Source organism: Vicugna pacos, chromosome 10 (assembly GCF_048564905.1).
Source record: "Vicugna pacos chromosome 10, VicPac4, whole genome shotgun sequence".
NCBI classification, from domain to species: domain Eukaryota; kingdom Metazoa; phylum Chordata; class Mammalia; order Artiodactyla; family Camelidae; genus Vicugna; species Vicugna pacos.
This window is the reverse complement of record NC_132996.1, coordinates 50500181-50520347: the sequence shown is the minus strand read 5'-3', so window position 1 is coordinate 50520347 and position 20167 is coordinate 50500181. Positions and strand designations below refer to the sequence as shown.

The 20167-nt window shown below is 34.8% G+C and overlaps 1 protein-coding gene across 7 annotated transcripts in view; it reads right to left on the bottom strand.

Annotated features, from left to right (window-relative positions):
* Positions 1-20167, bottom strand: part of HIPK3 (homeodomain interacting protein kinase 3) — a 79775-nt gene that overhangs the window by 5622 nt on the left and 53986 nt on the right. For 2 of the 7 annotated variants that reach the window (XM_072969757.1, XM_015251860.3), the window contains exons 3-14: positions 18131-18254; positions 10854-10973; positions 10191-10277; positions 9510-9694; positions 8064-8223; positions 7537-7660; positions 3145-3266; positions 2749-2876; positions 2495-2656; positions 2280-2342; positions 1698-1991; positions 1276-1416 (exon numbers count right to left, since the gene is read on the bottom strand). In XM_072969757.1, the coding sequence (XP_072825858.1) occupies positions 1276-1416; positions 1698-1991; positions 2280-2342; positions 2495-2656; positions 2749-2876; positions 3145-3266; positions 7537-7660; positions 8064-8223; positions 9510-9694; positions 10191-10277; positions 10854-10973; positions 18131-18254 (1710 nt within the window). The remainder of the gene's footprint in view (positions 1-1275; positions 1417-1697; positions 1992-2279; positions 2343-2494; positions 2657-2748; positions 2877-3144; positions 3267-7536; positions 7661-8063; positions 8224-9509; positions 9695-10190; positions 10278-10853; positions 10974-18130; positions 18255-20167) is intronic. The other 5 variants (XM_072969758.1, XM_006198326.4, XM_072969761.1 and 2 more) reach the window with 3 other exon arrangements.

Here is a 20167-nt window from a genome sequence, read left to right as displayed (position 1 = left end):
TTGCTAACCCTAATTCTGTCTGTTTATGAATACTACCCTCTTGGCACTTAATTGTCCCTCCTTTCCCTTCCCACTTGATCCTTAGTAGCAGTTCATAAAATCCCATTTTATAAATTACAGAATATTTTACCAAGACACTACAAAGGAAATATTGTGCTGGATAATTTAAATGAAATGCATAAACATGTAAGCATGTAACTCAGATATTTCAGATTAAATTCCAATGTTATATATGTGCCTTTAGTGGTAATTTGGATCCTTTTAACCAACCAGTTATCTGAAGGGTCTTTCCCACCTCTCCGAAGGTCTAGTCACACTCCTCATTTCTCTTCTCGTCTTCACCCTTGGGCCCTAATCCCCTCTCTCCTTGGGATTTTTTTACAATATTTATTCTGCTTTAATCGCTCAGTTCATGCTTAACTATTTGAAGCATTTCTTTCTATATGTATATTTCAGTTATATATTTTTATTTTTGTATCTTACACATTTATACATACACATCTTATATTCCCCCAAAATAGTTAAAATAAACCACATTATAAACAATTTATAAGACAAAGAAGTGTAAAAACTTCTTTGTATCTTCCACAGAGCTTTGGTTGTAAGTATTTAATACCATATTCCTTGACTGAGGAAAAAAGAGAAGATAAATGAATAAAATTAAGACCGAAAATCTTTTCAAATTTTGTTTCCACTAGAAAAAGAATTTCTAAAAGCTGAAATCAAATGTATTTCACTGACATTTCTACAGATCATCTCTGAATGCATTAGTGTATCATGCAGGTTAGGAGAAGTGCACTACTTTAGTGGCAACACATGTCCCTGGCCAAAAGGAAAGTGGGAAGGAAATACGGATTAAACCATGCAAGATCAATCACTACTGAGAGAAAAAAATCAGCAAACACTCTAGTGACAGTGGGTCATTACTTTATTATGCAAAACATTCCTTTTTATTTTGCTAGAGTATAAGTCTTATTCCAAATTTAAGTCACAATAGTAGTCAGTGGAGTTGAAGTTGAGAGTGTGGCTTTTTCACCCTTTCAAAAACAAATGATTCTTTAAAATCATTTACAGAACCTCAGTTTTTCATTTAGATCTGTTCTATACTACTTAAAACCTGAGTTTATAAAAAGCTGATCTAGTTCAAAAATCATACTCAAGAGAGAAGTCACTGTGGTAAACTGGCAGGTATTTACTAATTTAAACAACAAAAGAAATCATAGGCTTCTTAGCAGACTTAACATTTATAATATACCGCTACTGAGATTCCTTTACCTGTTTGGTCTCTTGCAAGGGGATGGGCTGGACTGCCCTGAGGAGCTGGTGCTCAGAGTACTATCAGGACTACTTAATGAACACATCCGATCGATATTTAAAGTGCTCTGGCAAGCTTCACAATCTAGATTACCTTTGCATCTAGTACAAGAGGGAAGAGGAAAAATGAGTCAAAAATGAGAACATACTCCCCCATTATTTAAGGATATGTAACAGTTAAGAGTGACCTACAGACAAAAATCTAAAGCTCATAAATACCGGGAAAACGCTACAATGATCATGCTAAATAAACACTATTCAGGAAGTTTGCTGTGAAGGACACTGACAGGGAATAAATCAGATTTTCCCCACCACACCAGAGGGCGCCATCGTCCTTATTTAAGAATGCAGCAAAATTGGAGGAGACCACCTTTGGCACTTACTCTCTGAGCGAATGTCTCTGCGACGTCTCTTCCTCGTCAGTGTCACTGCTAATGGTGATCACGCTCACCGCAGGACTCGGGGAGTCAGCAATGATGATGGTTTGCCGCTGTTTATCTGAAACTGATGAATCAGAGTCCTGCCTGATAGAAGTTTCACAATTTCTTGCCTCCCCTTCTGAGTTATGATTGTCCTGTGTTTCTATACAACTTACTTCCCCGACATCTTTTCCATTTTCTATCTTTGGAGAAATAAATGCTGATTGTGGGATATTGGTATTCTGCAATGAATTACTCCTGCAATCAGAGGAATAATGAGTCATTTCCATAATTAAAATATATACATGCCGTTTTTCTAAGGTATCTTGATATAATGAACAATGCAAATGTCCACTTGTTCAAGATTATGTATATAACATACTAACATACAGATCATGAGTTTGTGATATATAAAATATCTCAGAAATATCAGTGCAGATTGCATTTACATACAATCAAATGGTCATTTTTTGGTAAATGTGGTATCTTGAGTGTCTAAAATTATAGGTAGATAATGAATCAAAAGGGCAATAAAGACAATCTTACCAACTGAAAGCATTTATTTCCTCTCTTCCTGGCTCCCATTCCATTAGTTTTACCAAAATACCTCTGAGAAATTGAGAAGGGAGCTGGCTTAGTGTTTGTAACAAAGCTATCAAAGAGGTCATTTTGAATACAACAGAGTGACCCTCTGGTGTACATGCAAAATTTATTTTAATGATTCTCAAAGTGCAGAGGAAAGTTAAAATATCAATACCAACCTGTTCTGGCACAGTTTATTTTTCTTGGTAGTCGCAGGCTGGGGCCAGACAACATGTGCGATGCCCACACTAATTGGCTGAGGTGCCGATAAAGTGATCTGATTGGTTAAAAGAGGTTGTGGCATCATTGAGCTATAATGACTGCCGTGTGAAATCATTTTCCTAGGGAGAAAATTTAGAAAAATTGAATCCCTACTTTACCAAGATCTATTTTGCAAACTGTTCACAAAGAAGTATTTTTGTTTTTAACTTACCCCCAGTCTCCCAGCCTTTGTGAACCAGCCACACCCTCAGCAGTTAACGTAGCAGTAGCAGGAGCCATGGGTGTTACCTGTTGCCAGGCAGGTACCAGCATCTGCTGTGTTCTACCTGACCATGTCTGCTGCACCAGAACCAAAACAAAAAACAAAAGAAACACTAGTAAGTTACAGATAATTCATCAGTATTACATCTTAAAATAAAAATATATTAAAGTAACAATCATCTAATAATTATAAAAGTTAAATTCAATAATTTACAAGGATCAAATTCCCACCCAGGTCATTTTCATTGTTTCCAACAGCACAGGCTGATATTTACAAATGGATTAGTATCTATGCTTGAGTATACAGAGGACAGCACATACGCAAAAATAACGAATTATTCCCAACCTGAGAAAGGACTCCTGGTCGGATCTGTAGTGGCTGCACAGCTGGGGCCTGAGTTACAAGGGGAACTGTATTATCTACTCTTATTGAATAACTCGTGGGTTTACCATGTGTTGCAGGAATACCTGTGAAAGAGAAAATAGTCCTCAATAAAGGAGAAAAAAACCTTTCTCTGAGTTAACTTACAGAACTTTTAAATTTATGAATTGCTAAAATTCTTACCAAGATTATGAAAAAAATTCCCCTGCATAAAACTTTCATAATACTAACAAAGCGATCTGTTAAGTGAGATACTTTCTATCCACCTTGTGGTGTATCATTCCAAAAAAAAGTTATAAAGCTACTCTACTGTACCAATTTAAAATGCATTAAAGTTGAATTATTTATTGTTCGTTAAACTCTCCACTCCTTTTAAAGTTTGCAGTTGTAGCTTTATTTTCCTTTTCAAATAGTTCTGCCACTGATAAAAGTCAAAGAAAAGTGAATCTTGCTCAACATCTTTATCCTCCAGAAGGTAAAATGTTCATCTTTTTATACAAACTATGTTATGCTTAGTATTCTCTTCTTTAAAGCTGTAATAAGATCTTATACGCTTGTCACCAAAGGGGGAATGTATCACAACTTGACACTTTTAATGGCCATGATGGTTTACATGATTCAATAAAATTCAGGATGGCACAGTCTTTTCAATCTCCAAAGGAAAAGGAAAAAATAAATGTTTCTGCCAAATATGATGATACAAACTAAGCTTTGATCAATGTGGTTTAATCTACTAGAATTTCTAGTAGAGAGCTGCTGGAACTCCAGGACAAACATGTTCCATTTTGCTTTCCCTCTGGGAAAATTAGAAACCAAGATTACTAGCTATGTCAATCCTGCTGATGTTAATAAGTTTGTGACATACATTGCAAGCACCTTGCAAATATTAAATCTTATGGTACTAAACTTTAATAGAGTAAGGTAGTATCACCCCAATTTAGAGCATTGACTAAAAGATTTTATGGACATCTTTCAAGATCAGAAAACTCAGTTACTAGAGTAAGTTCACTATTTCATATTTCCAGCCTATTGTAGCCCTTACTTTGAATATGGGCTGGCAGATTATTTAAAGATAATTAGGTTTTGGATAAAAGTAACCTTGGGTGATCAGCCATAAGCCTATGGTGATCAGCCATAAAAAAATACAATTCTTTTCTTTTCCTATTGAAAAATAATCTTACAATGTTTATTGTACAAACATAGTCTAAGTATTAATCCTAAGGAGAGTGTTGACTTTGTTGCATTTATTTTCTTCACAGAAGCTTTTATCCTACTGCCAGGGTGTTTTACCCTTGGAGCTCAGCCTAACGAGCTACATATGAATGAAGTTTAACAAAGATCTATGAATTATTTTTTAAAACTAACCTTCTTACCCTTTCCAAAAAAGCATGCCTTAATCAGCAAATTCTCCAAGAAAATGAAAAGCACACCCAGGCTGTGTAGGGATATTGCAGCAATAGAGAATCTCATCAGAGAAGAAAGCAGAATTCACTTTGATAAGGATGAAATCACAGAGTGAACTTTTAAAGCCCTTCAATTCTCTGCAAAATCAATGCCTTAAGATGAGAAGAATCTCTATTACCTTCTCTCCTCGTGAGGTCTAAAAAAATTTTTTAATCAAATTTAAAAGTGGGTTAAGATCCCAACTTTCTATATAGTTATTAGGTTAGCTAAAAATAGTTTTAAATCTTTGATTAGATTTTGCCTGATACCTGGAAAGCATGACACAAAAAGCGTTCTAGTACAACAGAGGAGAATTTTGCTGGAACTGGAATGCATTTGTTTCTAAAATACTAGTTTTTATCCAGAGGGGATGAATAACTAGCTTTTCTGATTGCCAAATAATGTTAAATGCTTGTTTAGTATGTACAACCTATACTGAGATTTGTTAAGTAAAAGCTTATTTAAGTCTTCTGTACTTAAAAACAGCACAATATTAGGGATGTGGTATCTATATATCAATACCTATTATTCTATAGGGAGAGGGTATAGCTCAAGTGGTAGAGTGCATGCTTAGCATGCATGAAGTCCCGGATTCAATCCCCAGTACCTCCTCCAAAAGTAAATAAATAAACCTAATCCCGCCCCCACCCCCCCATCAAAAAAAAGATGATCTATCTTTCTACATTTGAAATAAAATTTATTCCTGTTCATATTATTCTATAGTGTTTTGAATATATGAAATGCATGATGAACTTAAACACTGTAGTCCCAAAGTAAAATATTTAAAATGAGGGAGAACAAACATAAATTTTATTTTAAAATGCAAATTATAATGGTACCGTAACTGTTGCCCAATCATCATTTTAAAACATTTCTTCAAAATGGATTTGCAACTCATGAGGTAAAGGGGTAAGAAGACCAATATTGGGATTCTCTACAGAGATGCCAAAATGGATTAGAGGGAAAGCTTTCCTTTCTAAGTAGTCGTGATACTAAGGTAAGAAACAATGGGACAGCATATTGTAGAGCCTGCCTGTAGTGCTGCTGTAACTGCTCCTGTTAGTCCTAAAAGCTAACAAATAGTTTACTTTGTCTCACTATTAATTTCAAAACTATTGCTCTTGACACCTGAGGAGTTAATGAGTCTGAGAGTATCTCCTTTTCTTTCTGTTATCCTGGTTATGAACCACTCAGTTGCTAACTTATTTACAGAAAGGTTGCTAACCTTTTATTAATTATAAGCCACATAAAAAGATCAAAGCCTTTTACTAACAAACAGAAGGCAGACTCTGAAAAAAAAAAATGCTATCCCAAACCTTGATGAAGTATATAACACTGTGGTTGGCTGACCTTCAAACTAATTTTGGTACACAGGAGAGAGCGTTAGAACCTAAAAATCTATTAGTACAGGTTAAAAACTCATCTAAGTGAAAGCGCATTCGTCAAGATACCACTTAAGTGGTAACCGATTAAAAAACAAAAAAGCATCATTCTTCCATGCTCAAGTATTTAGAAGCAAAATGTCTACTACTTACTATCAATGGTATGTATATGTGTAACAGACAGAACAAACATGGCAACATGTTAGTAACTTGTTGAATCGAGGGTAAAAGGTATTATTATTCTTTGAACTTTTCTGTATGTTTGAAATTTTTATAATAAACAGCTGAAAAAACAAAGAAACACAACAGCATCTTTAAGAGTGCTGACAACATGATATGGGTATTTTTATTACCAGAGCAGCCATGGGTCACTGTCACAGATAACAGAAGAAAGCTACCCTGATATGACCAATGCGGCTAAAGAGCTGCCATGTTTTCACATCTCTTATTACCAGCCAAGCAAGTCAACAAACAGATTCTTGGTGCTTTCTTAGGCACTATGGGGAATACTAAAAATAAAAACTTTAAGAAGTTGCTCACATTCTTAAATCAAATAAAAATTAAAATAACCTCCAGAATTCAGAAATATTACAGCTGGAAATGATCAAGATAGTTATCTATTCAGTCTGTTTTCTGTGACTAGGGCTGAAACAGGTTAGCAGACTTGTCTGGGATGGCACAGCAAACAGAGAAACAACCAGGTGTCCTGACTCAGCACCAAGTGCTCTCACTTACACTCTACAGCATTACCACCACGTTTCAAAGAGTCGTTTAGGGCCTATTTGAAGTCAGCCTCTTGATTTAAGACATAACAAATGTTAAAGCCTAGGACAAAATGTTGGGAAAGCCTAGGAAAGAGGGCTTTCTTCTGGTTAGTCCAGTCACAAGGTTCACTACTATCACCCTTTTATCACTAAGAAGTTCCTCAGTTTGACAACTGATGACCTCTTCAAAGTTATTCTGTCACCCATCTCACTTGAGGATTTACTTGATAGCTTATTTGATCTATATACGGATCATCATCTCATTTAATCAAAATCAATCTGTTAAAAAAAACAGAAACAAAAAACAAAAAAACCCACTAAGGTAAGGGTGAAGAACAAGACTACTACAAATTTTTAGGACAGAAATTCTTTGACCAAAATTTAAAGAACGAGGCTCTCAGTCACTTTAATACCTACTGATAATGCACAGATAATATGTATTTACCTGAACATCTGGAGCAATTATACCCAATATAGGACAATTCATAGCTCTCCAAGCTTCTTAATTTCTGTGAGGGAATTTTATCGTGCTAGACTATACAGGAAATACAACTGTCATGTGATCCATTTTGTTAAGGATGGCAATGGAGCTCCAGTCAAGAAATGAGCATCACTGGTCTAAAAAGGCTACTGACTAGCTTAAATTAAATTCAAATGTAGCACTAAATATAGCAAAACTCATACAGAGTATTTAATAAATAGATTCCTAAATTCATTTTAAAATAATGCATGCCTAAATTCCAAGTGTAATTTAAATAAAAGAATACCTTGAATAGCTGGGGGACAGATAATCAATGTCTGCTGAAAAGCATCACCACAACCAAAATGAGCAGTTCCGGCCTGCAGAGGAATTCCGTGGTGCACAACTGAATGGGCAGATGTTGTTAATGCCTGAAACAATCAATGTACATGGCAACATCATACAGAGCAGGCTTCTAATTGTTGCACAGGTGCTTTATAAACAGAATTCAAATGCATTTCATAAAATCATAATTCCACAATAAAAATGGACCCAGAAATGGATTTTACTGGTCTACTTATTAAAGAGTTGAGACATAGAAGAGCAGGTAGATTATACTTTAAGAATAAAAGGAAACGAAAGGAAAAAAATGAATTTGAGTAGGTACGTTCTAATTGTTACCCTGAAATATTAGAGATTTCATAGAACAGCCACAGTAAGACCTCATCAGCACTGTAACTTCTAACTGCTGACATGAAAACTTCTATAAACTTCAAAAGCAAAATGAGCACAAAAAGAGAAGAGTATAAATTATCAAACACTATAAGTTCTCACCTGACTTCTTAATGTTCCAATTTTAGTAAAATTTGCTGTTAGATTAGCAGTACTGCTTGGAGCAACTGGTCTTAAAAGTGAAGTTTTATTGTGATTATTTGTGTCACATGAATTTGGATGGGACTTACAAATATCCATAATATGAAAACAGGACTTTACACTGCAAAAGAAAAATTGAAAAGGTAATTATAATACTATTTTTAAATGTTTATAGTTTAAAATTAATGTACATTAATAAAATTTAAAATTATTTCCAAAAGGAAAAAAAGTCTATGACTTATACTTAATCTGCTTATTTCCAATAGTATTTCTACCAGGAAATCCTATAAGAGAAGGCCAAATTTTAAAGCAATATAGATATAAAGTATATATTTATATCTGCAGTATTTTTTTTAAAGACATCAAAGCAACAGTAAGCACTTTTTGGTTAGCACACTATAATTTTATGACCCTTCCTGCAAATAATTTTTTCTTAATTTTTAGATCTCCACATCCCTAAATTAATGGCTCCATATGTATGGTTATCCTGTTATTTTCAACATGTTTATATATAGAAACCATTAGACAGTTTTAATTGTTGGAGATGTGAAGAGTAGTTGGGCTTTATAAAACTTAATTTTAAGGATAATTCATCCTAACAGATATCAGTTTGTCCCTATACCTCCTTCATTCAGTCTTTTTAAAATATTAAAAGAAGCTGTTTTAAGTCCCTTACTTTATTCTCTTTAGCCTTTAAAAAAGAGGTTTGGGGTTCAAAGAATTCATGAGATTTGCCTAAGGCCTTCTCAGCTTGGGCATATATTCTTCTCTACTGACCCATTTAAAAAACCTGTTTGAGAGCTCGAGATTTGCAGATGTTAACTTCTGTACATAAAATTAACAAAGTTTCTACTATATAGCACAGGGAACTATATTCACTATCTTGCAGTAACCTATAATGAAAAAGAATATGAAAAGGAATGTATGTATGACTGAAATATTATGCTGTACACCAGAAACTGACACAACATTGTAAACTGACTATACTTCAATAAAAAATAAATTCAAAACCTCCTTTCCTTCTACAACACAGAGGGAAAGAGGAAGACAACGAAAAGGAAATGGTATGAAGGGAAATTGAAAATGGAGTTTGCAGGACTCAAAACTGAGGAAAGAAAAAGCATTAACATTTCCTTTAACTATAACTTCATGACATCACCCAGTTGTTTTCAGTATGGCATTCTGGAGGAAAAAACACTGGAATTAGATTCAGATTTGCATTCTAGTTCTACTCTGCAACTTACTAGCCATGTGAACATACTTGGCCAAATTAGCTTAACTTCTTTTGACTACACTTACTTATATTTTAATGAAGAAATTGAATCATTTTTCTAACACACTGGTTTTCTACAAACTTAGCATCATCACTTCTCCAGAACCATTTTAAAAGATTTCAAAGTAACATACTGGTTGCTGTGAGGGAAATCTAGAAGATGTTTCATATTAACAAAAGGATGGTTCAAAGTCTCAACTGGAGTAATTCTTAATTCTGCATCAATCAGCAACATTTTTTTCAACAGACTAACAAATTCTCTTCTATCAGCTTTCTCAGCCAAAAGATCACTTCCTTCCAAATCCATCACTGTGTTCACCTGTAAAATCAAAATTCCAAGTCACTGAATAAATGTAAGCCATACAAGGTAGTATATGTTACAGTCTTACAGTTTAAAACACACATACACACACAGAACAAAGAACTATAATTATTTTGAAACAAGAATGATTGAGTTTAAAAAATCCTCAAAATATTTTGAGGTACCAAAAAGCATTCAAAGCAGGAAAAAAAAATTTTTTTAACTAAACAAATATCCATTTCTAACGAGATACAAGGAAATTTGTTTGCTAGGGTTTTCCTTTTAAAGAAAATACTTTCTACCAAAGAACAGGATAATGTAAATCAAATATATGATAAAGACAAATGCAGTTTAGTTCCTGAAACCTTAGAATCAATTTTATTTGAAAAGTTTAAAAACAGCAAGGACTCTACGGTCATTTAGAAAATGATTAACGTGTTTTGGCATTCTTGGCGTTCAAGTCCACCAACTTAAGCACGTAAATAAGACTGACAAATGTGACTATGGTACTCACATGCACTATATCATCCAGGCTGTTGAATATGTACTTTCTGGCTTCTTTAGACTTCATTCCTGTCTCTGCTTCATGTTCTTCCAGTGTCTTAGTGAATGTATCAGAGAGGGAAAATAGTATTTTATTACCTACCATTTGTAAATTCTGTATTTCTTCAATTCTGGCACTAATATATTGAATATTCTAAGGCAAGCAGTAGTTTCAAAAGAATATCAAGAATGTAGTTTTTAAAAAGAATACCCAAAATGAGAAGAGCTTTGTTCAGATCAAAAAATGTTACATATATTACATATATACAAAATAACTAATTATAAAGTTATTACAGATGTATTGATCCTAATAAATTAGGTACTTGGGTTATGTAGCAAGTGGTCAGACTTCCATCTCTGTCCTATGCTTAATAAATGTAGAACTTCATAGATGAAACAAAACAAAATTATACAATAAAACTTTAAAAAACCACTTAAGACAAGTTAATAATTATGTTGCCAGGTTAGACAATGAGCTAAGGTATTCAGAGAGGACTGCTCTTAAAATAAAGGGGGTGGGGGAATCAAAAATGAAAATTCAAAAGAAGAAATGCATTAAAATTAAAATAGGCACAGAGGGTATTGTCCATGTGCATGAGACAAATGTTTTTATAAATTTTTTTTAATGACTTACCTTTAATCTCCAACCAGAATGAGAGATATCTGTTTCTCTGCAAAAAAATCTTGTGGATTTGGTACCCACATTTAACAACTGTTCTCCTGGTAAACCTTGAGTCTGAGAAATGTATCGAATCTGAAAAAAAAATTAACAAAACAGAAAAGATTATTCTTTTATTGCATTAAGACATTAACTGAACACCTATAATATATCAGACACTAAGTTAGATGTTAGATCAAGTACTAAATGATACAGTGTGTGCCCTGGAGAAATTCAGTCTAGTGGGGAATATAAAAGTAAATTAGAGTTATGGATACCATAATAAATGCATACTTTACAAAAAGACAAGAGACACCGAAAATAATTGTAGTCATATATAGTTCCAGGAGAGTAGATGCTGAATTTGGGTCTTAAAGGACAAATAAGAGTTTGTTAGCCCTGAAGGAGTGGGGGAAACCTGATCTATTATGATTTATGCTAAGGTTATAACATGAGTAAATACAGAAAATCAAAAGAATATATCGACATTCAGAGACTAGGGTTCACTAAGGAAGAAATGGTGAGAGAAAAAATTAAACCAGCAGGCAAAGGCTGCTGCAGTAGGTTAAGAAGTTTGGATTTTACTCCAAGAGGTAATGCTGGGAAACCCCTGGAGAAATTCATGCAGGAAACTGACAAGCTACTTGACTAAGCGACAAGCTGATCTGACTTGGTGAATTAGGCAGTGGAGGGGACATGTCTACTGTCATAAGTGTAGATGGGACATCTCTATCATCAGCAGACAGAGACGCAGGAGTAGATGAGCTCTCTCAGGAGGATTCTGAAAAGCTCAAGTCTCAGGGCCTCTGAACTTAATATCCTTCTGTCTCAACACTCTTCCCCCAGGCATCAGTATGGCTCACATTTCACTTCCCTTAGCCCTCAGCTCAAATGTCACCTTATTCATGAGGCCTTCAATGACCCACCAGTAACTAAGAACAGTTTCTCCCTACCTCAGTACCCCCCTTATCTCTCTTTACTCTGTTACACTTTTCCCTACTATGCTTTTTACCATCTAATATTCTGTACAGTTACTTTCCATTTTCTTACCCCATTCTGCAGCAGAATATAAGTTTCACAAAGGGGAGAACTTTGTTTTGTTGCCTTACATACACACCCGTGACAGTGTCTGGTACACACCTGGCCCTCAAAGAGCTGTTCCCCAGCTCAATAACAGGGCAGCACAGGGAATAAACAGAGGCTTAACTCCTATTTGGGAACACAGGGTTCTTTTTTTAAACTCCAAAAACAATTAGTCCATCCTCTTCTGCATTTCTTCCAGTCTTTCCCCTCAATCCACAAAAATGTTTAATATTGCCCAACCTCAAAAAACTAATAAACCCTCCCTTAACTATTTAAAACTCTTTTCTCAGTTAAGAGTCTTAAAATAGTGGCCTATATTTTACTTCCCATTCTCATCTCAACACACAACAATCATACTTTTACTATTACCCCCACAGTATGATACTTGTATCAAGTAATGGCCTGTTAATGACTGATAACATTTAACAGCCACATATTAATCCTTATCGTACATTGATACTATTGGCTATTATCTTTTACTCAAAAACTCTGTTCCTTCCATTTTCACATCATTCTTTTCTAGTTCTCTTCCTACTTCTTGACCCGCTTTAATTGCTTTCCTCCATTTGTTATATGACATTGCGTTCCAGAGTTTTATCTGTCTTCTTTCCCTCTACAAACCCCAAATACCCATAGTTTTATCTCTATCTCTGGCGCTGTAGATCCAACTGCTTGCTGAAATCTCCATCTGGTAGACTTTTAGATACCTCAAAGTGAACATACCTTAAACTGGGTTTCCCTTAAATCTGTCAATTTTCTCATGCATTTCCCTCTTTGGTGAACACCACCACTAACCACCCAAATCAGAAACCTGAAATTTATGCCAGACAAGTACCTCTGCCTCATCATCCTCCTCCCAACATCCAAAATGCTAACAATTTTACCTCATTAGTATTTTTTATAACTGCTCCTCTTCTCTTGTGAGTTATACAATCTCACAGGCTTCCTAATTTTGTCTACCTGCCTGCCTCCCTAATGACCCCATCCACTCCCCCTCAATTCATTATTCACATCGCTAAAATCAAGAAATTACTAACAGCCATTTTTGTAAAATGCAAATCTGATTATTACTCCCCTGTATAAAATTACTGCCTACAGGATTTCAAATCTCTAATCATGACATATAGGCCCTCCAGCTGTCTCTCTTCCTGGCTCTTTACAGGCTCCTGTGCTCCAGTCCCATCCAGCACCATGCTACACTCTGCCCGGGCTAGTTCCTCCGTCACACCTAGAACGTAACAATTTTAATGCATTTATAACACCATATTACGAAATTATTTTTATGTCAGTTTTCCCTGCTAAACCATGAACCTCCCTGACAGAGTCTATGTTCGTGCATATTTGTATCCCCAATTTTACATGAAATGACAACTAAAATCTCCACTTTACAAATTAGTTTCACTTCATTAAAGTGCAGTGCCTCCCCCTTTCCCACACCAAGTGGCTGAGTTCCTTGTTTTATGTAAACAGAAAGCGAGGAGAAAAGCTCTAAGAGCTCAGCAGCCAGATGCTACATCAGAGTCCCTCAGCTGATAGGAAAGGCACTCAACAATTCAATTTCAACAGACGTACACAGAGCATTTATTATGTGCTAGATGCTAAAAATATGAGGAACAAAATATGGTGCCAATCTTCAAAAGCATTAATTCAGTAGAACAGATAAATATTTAAGCACATAATCTACAATTAAACTAGGAAGTGCCATTATGAAGAAGACAAAGTGCTAAAAGAGCACAGAGAATAGAGCAATTAACGCACTGAAGAAGCTGGGACGGCACTGAAACAAAACAAAAGAAAGTGGCAAGTGAACTTGCGAGTTTATTTTTGGTCATAATGCCTGCCCAGCTGTTTGAAGAGACCTCGTTCCATCTATATGCCTCTCCTGTCCCTAGTGGTTGAAGGGTGGGGACCTGACTCAGAAGCAATTAGTTCATAAATTTGCCTTGTGAACTCAACTAGAATTAAGCTAAGCAAATCAGATTTACAAAGGCAGAAAGGTAAACTAAGAAATTCCAAATACTGTTGGAGGATGAACTTGAGGGTTATAAGGCAAGGCTGGAGTTTGATGGCCATGTTAACGTAACCAAAGCTAAGAGTGAGCAGAAATCTGAGTAGCAAGTTAGAATCAGAACAGATAAAGCACTTAAAGAGCAGTGAAGTCATCCTTATGATCCAGCACCAAAGTGAAGTTCGAGCAATGCCTAATAATTCCTCTAAATGTTGTCTTGAATCTAAAAGCATCTCCAACTCCAAACTTCACAAAATCTGGTCATATTACAGCTCCATTCTTGGATTTTTGTTATAGTTCACACATAAATAAATGAATTCTTACTTGAGCCAATCTGAAAAGGTCTCTTTGGGACCTGAATAGCCTGACAAAATAGGATTCTTTAAAGATTCCCATCCCACCCCTGGAGTTGAAATAGTGAGCTTTATTTTTCTTATGTAAGATATAATTTGATATTACCAAGTAGAATAAAATTTGAATAGGTAAATTCTGGCTTTTAGTTGTTCTGGATGTGTTAGATTAACAAACATTTTGCGAGAACAATCAACGTTTACCAAGTAAATACTGCCCATCCTCCATAAAAATATTATTTAATTTCCTAGAATATTTTTTACATTTCCCCAGTAATATAAGTCAAATCCAGTACATATAAACTTATGAGACAGTATACCTACAATTAAGACTGGAAGGGATCCAAGCACAGTATCAACTCACAGGGCAGTCTTCCCCAAACATACAAGTAAATACATTTGGGTATGGATGTAAATAAAATGCACATGTGAGAAAACAGGACATGAGAAATTCTCAACACGGTCAGTGCCTAGCCGTAGAATTCAAAATTCAAAGTAGAAACTGCCTTGTTTTAAAGACACCATAAAGATGATTAAAGGGCTAGAACACAAAGCCCATAATGCAGAATTTAAATAATCTGAATAGTTTTTCCTTGTGACTCAAATTTGGTTTCTAAGTTTATAATACTTGCAGGCATACTGCTAATTCTTTTTCATCTCCTTTGGAAAAAGACAATATTGCATTAGAAGGTTAACCAAAGGTTACACGAGCGACATATGAACAAGTTAAGTTATTAAGAGTAAAGAAAGAGATGTTACACTGTGTTTCACAGGCTGTCTTACTTTTGTAACTGCTCCATGTGAGCTTGAAGAGTATGTATTCTGAAGTTTTGCCTGCAGTAGGGGGTGTAAAGCTTCATACATGTATCACTAGGTCAAGTTGGTTAATCACATATTCAAATCCTCTATATTCTTACTGATCTTTTCCTATCTACTTTATCAATTACTGAAAGAAATGTGTTTTAAATCTCAAATTATGATTGTGGGTTTGTTTATTTCTTTTTTCAGTTTCATCAGTTTTTTTTTTTTTACCTTTTTTTTTTTTTGACAGGGGGAGGTAATTAGGTTTATTTATTTATTTATTTATTTTTAGAGGAGGTACTGGGGATTGAACCAAGGACCTCATGCATGCTAAGTATGTGCTCTATCCTCCTTCCCCCCTTTTTTAAATATATTTTTATTTTTTATTTTTTTTTGTAGGGGGAGGTGATTAGGTCTATTTGTTTATTTATTTTTAGAGGAGGTACCGAGGATTGAACCTAGGACCTTATACATGCTAAGCATGTGCTCCACCACTTGAGCTATACCCTCCCCAATCAGTTTTAGATTTATGATATTTTGAAGGTATTGCTACAGATATAAGATGGAGAACTGCTGTATTTGTGTGTTGAATTTTCAAATTAATTGACTAAGCCCTGCTCTTGACAAATAATACTTACGTACTTTAATATAAGATCACTCCTGTTGTAAAAAGCAATGTTAATAATAAAGGCAGAACAGAAAAAGAATCTCTCACACAACCAACATTCTGAGAGAGAAATATCTGCAAAAAATGTTACCAGAGGACAAAATGATAAAGTAGCATAAGCTCCTTCCTAGAACGCAAATCTGGAGATAGAACCAACGGAGGCTGATGAATTTGAGAAAAAAATATAACAGAGAGGGGCATACCCTATTGACAACCCTTTCACATCCTAATTAGATGATCATAATCCAGAAAGTTGAAGAAATTTTATAAAATTCAACCACATTAATAAATAGACTTACAAAAAAATCCCCAAAACCACTTATGTGAACATTTTAATAGATGCAACAAAGCATTAGAGTCCAAAACCAATTTAGGATTTAAAAAAATTTTAGGAATAAAAGGGAAATCCTTTATCCTCAAAACAGACACTTAGGAAAACATACATAGCAAACATGCTATTTGAAAATGAGTATAAAGTCTAAGATTGGAACCAAAACACACATCATCACTCCTATTCAGTTGCGTTCATATATTTTATAAAATAACTTTCAAAACACAGTTGATACCTACAACTATTGTGATACTATATGCCAATAATTTTTCTCAATTAATATGCCCTTTTGGAATTAAAGTAATATGCATTCTGAAAATACTGTTAATTTGGATCAGATAACATCTGTTTCCAGTTTAGCATTTTTGGGTTTTTCGGTTTTTTAAAATCTATTACAGAATTTAGAAAAACTGAGTTTTGGTCAGGACTTTGCCTTAAATTACCTTTGTGACCTTCTGACAAGTCATTTCATTTTTCTGGCTCTAAGTTTTCTTCTTTACGAAATGGGAATAGGTAGTAGCTAGATAATCTGTAGGGTCCTTTTTCAGTAACAACACTAGTTGTTCAGGACTGGGACTGAAAAGTCCAAATCCATAGTGCAATAGCAAATCGACCTGAAATTGCCACTAGATGGTGTCCTGCCCCAGAGTACTACGCATGTCATAAATTGTCCACAATCCAAAGGTGTATTTCTAGCATTAGACAGGTAGGTACCTCAGTACTTTAGCAGCTAAGGGATTATAGGAATCTCCAACCAGATCACTAACTCTTTCAAAACTAGTAACAGTCTGGCATCTGCATCAAAGTTAACGGCTGGGTAAAAAGAGCTAGAATGTATGGAATTTTTACAGAAATGGTCTTTTAAGAGATATCCTGAACATGGAGGGTGGGAAGTAGAGAATATAGGAAACCTAGCCTAAAAGAGAAGTTTTATAGGTAGAAAGTCACTGGAAGAGGAAGGGTTTAAAGCTAACAATAACGTTTAACCTATTCATCAATATTAAATTACTTTCAGAGTCGTCTTAGCAACATTTAAGTCATCAAATTAACTATCTCTCATATCCTCTTTGATATAGAGAGCTAAACCCTAGAAATCAGCACAATATTTTGTTACACTTATGTCATGTGTGCTTTAAAATGTTCTATTTTCTATTTTTTCATGCTTAGAAGTTAAACAGTATATCATTTAAACAATTAAATAAGACAGACAAAATTTATGTGAGCACTGTTAACATTTTTACAGACATTTTCCACTAAGACATGAGTGGAATATATATCTCTGTAATAAGGAAGATGCTATAAAACTCTTTTAAATAATAGTAAACAAGGTAACAATTGCTCCAAAAAAAGAATCTTGATACTAAAAACCAAGAAAATAGCAAACAATTACTGTCTAATAGCTTAGAGAGGCTAATGAACATACCTGAAAATTATCATGAAAAGTGTGTAATAAGGTAATTTGCTGGATTCTACTGAGAATCATTTACATAATGTTAAGCTAGACTTTCAAGCACCATTCAAAAACACCGAAAAATACTAAACAGGGTTCAGGTGACTGAAGTACTGAAGTCAAATAAAGGTTGTGGGTTAAAGATCAGTAGTTATGATGCCTTTTATTCCTTGGAAGAGGCTGACATTTCATCCATCAGCAAAATTTGTCACTCAAGCAAAGCACTATCATTTAAATATATCTCTAGTAGAAAAAATATATATACTGTGTATATATGTATACAGCCCTTTATATTATTTCTAGTATAAAAATGACAAAAAAACTCTCTCAAGAGTTTTACAAAACTGCTTTTCAGGCCTGTGGTTTCTAACTTTGTCTATGAAAACACTTTAAAAATCAAATTCTGTTTTGAGATCTTGAATTTAAATTCCGTAAGATCCAGGTTTTGCCATTTTATTCTAAAAAGAGTTTCATATGTATTGTATAGCTAGGGAAATGCATTCCCATAAGTCTGTTCTTTTTATTCTACCAACTCTACTGGATTATCATGACAGTTCTATTACCTGGTCATACTCCAAGGCTCCTGGGTAGAGAGGCCATCCAAGGAATAGTTCTGCAATCACGCATCCCAGTGACCACATGTCTATGGCTTCACAAAATGGCAACCCCAATATAATCTCTGGAGCTCTGAAATTAAAAGAAAGAAAAAAGAAATAGAAATCAGAGTGGTTTTCTTTTAAAATTATCTGATTTCACTTAACATTCTGAGAAAATGACAGAGAAATCACTTGTTATTTATAATGACTCTTCATTTTTCAAAACTCTTTGAATCGTAGTCATAATCTTGAATTCAGTTTAAGGGGGTGCTATGAGGACAACATGGCTGTGATAAATATCTATACTTGACCCAAGTTTTATTAATCTGACATTTAAAAAAGGAAAAACACAAAGATCTTGTTTTTGAGACTATAGCAGATGAGAAATAACATACTAGAAAGAGAACTGGCAAACTATTAAATATATGCACCATGACATCAGCAGAACTGAAAGCCAGACATTGAAAGATAAGACCAAAACCAAAATCAAACCTCAAAGGCTAAACATGGATCCAGACTTAAGTATTACTTCAGAAGACAATATCAAAAATTGGGCTATTTGTTATCCAAAATAGACAAGACCAAATTGAACATACTCTGCTTTAAAAGGCAGAAAAGTATAGGATACACAAAACAGTTAAAACATTTCAGCACTTGAAGAGCTTTGATTATTTAGAAAATGTATCGCATGAAATATACCATTCCCAGATAAATTGCTGCTACTTCACATAACTTTCCCACATGAAAATTAACATTCTAAGAGAGGCTTCACAAACGATTCCCTAATTCCAAAGGAAGTCATACAATCATAGTATTCTAGACAGTCTCAAACATACAGAGATGTTGTAAGAACAGTATAATAAATATTTTCCCTGAACCATTTGGGAGTAACTTGCCAAATAACCACATACTTTGTACAAACAAGAATATTCTCCTACATAACCACAATGTAATCATCAAAATCAGGAAGCAAACACTGATATTTCTCTATCATCTAAGCCTCAGACTCCCAAGTTTCACCAGTTATACTGATAATATCCGTTATGGCAAAAGGATCCAATTCCAAATCATGCATTGCATTTAACTGTCGTATCTCTCCATAGTCTTTCCCAATATGGGATAGTCCCTCAAGTCCTTCCTCGATTTCTATGACCTTGGCATAAGATATTACAGGCCAGCTGTTTGTAGAATGTCCCTCAGTGTGGGTCTGTCTGACATTTCCTCATAATTAATCTGGGTTATAAATCTTTGGGAGTGATGTTTAAAAAGTGATTTTTTCCCTCATTATATGCTATCAAGTGGCACAAACTTGTGATCTGCTCCATTGCTGATAATGTTCACTCTGACTACATGCTATCTTCAATTTGTTCCTTATCAAACTTTCAATTTATTCATTTATTTACTTATGTGAGTACAGATTAATGGATTCCTATTTTATTAAATGGATTATGATCCATCACTATAGTTACTTATTTTGATGCCCTAATTTCCCCAGACCTGACCAGTCAGAACTCCCTCAACAAGCTATGGGTCCTCATTACAATTGGGATGGCACTGTTCCCAGGCTCTCTCTGTATACATATTTTTATACAGTTACACAAAATAAGCCTTCTGCTAATTTCTTAAACAGAATGCTGACTGTCATTCTCTCCTAAGGGTGTAGTTTCCAATCTTGGCTGCATATTACAATAACTTCATCCTGGCCACAACCCATACCAATTAAATCAGAAACTCTAGGGATAAGACAGGCATCAGTAGTTTTTAAAGCTCCCCAGGTGATTCCAATACATGGCCAAAGCTGAGAGCCAAAGCCTTAAACTTCAGTAGTTAAACCAATAGGAAGACTACTGATCGGCGCTTCCGTCCAGAGTAAGTTCAAAGGATGACAAACAAGTTGTTTTCTACCATAGATCTGGGAACAGTCCAGTGACTCTCTACCCATGAACATCCTTGCTGTAATTAATACTTAAGATTCATCAGACTCTTGATCTTAAAAACAAATAA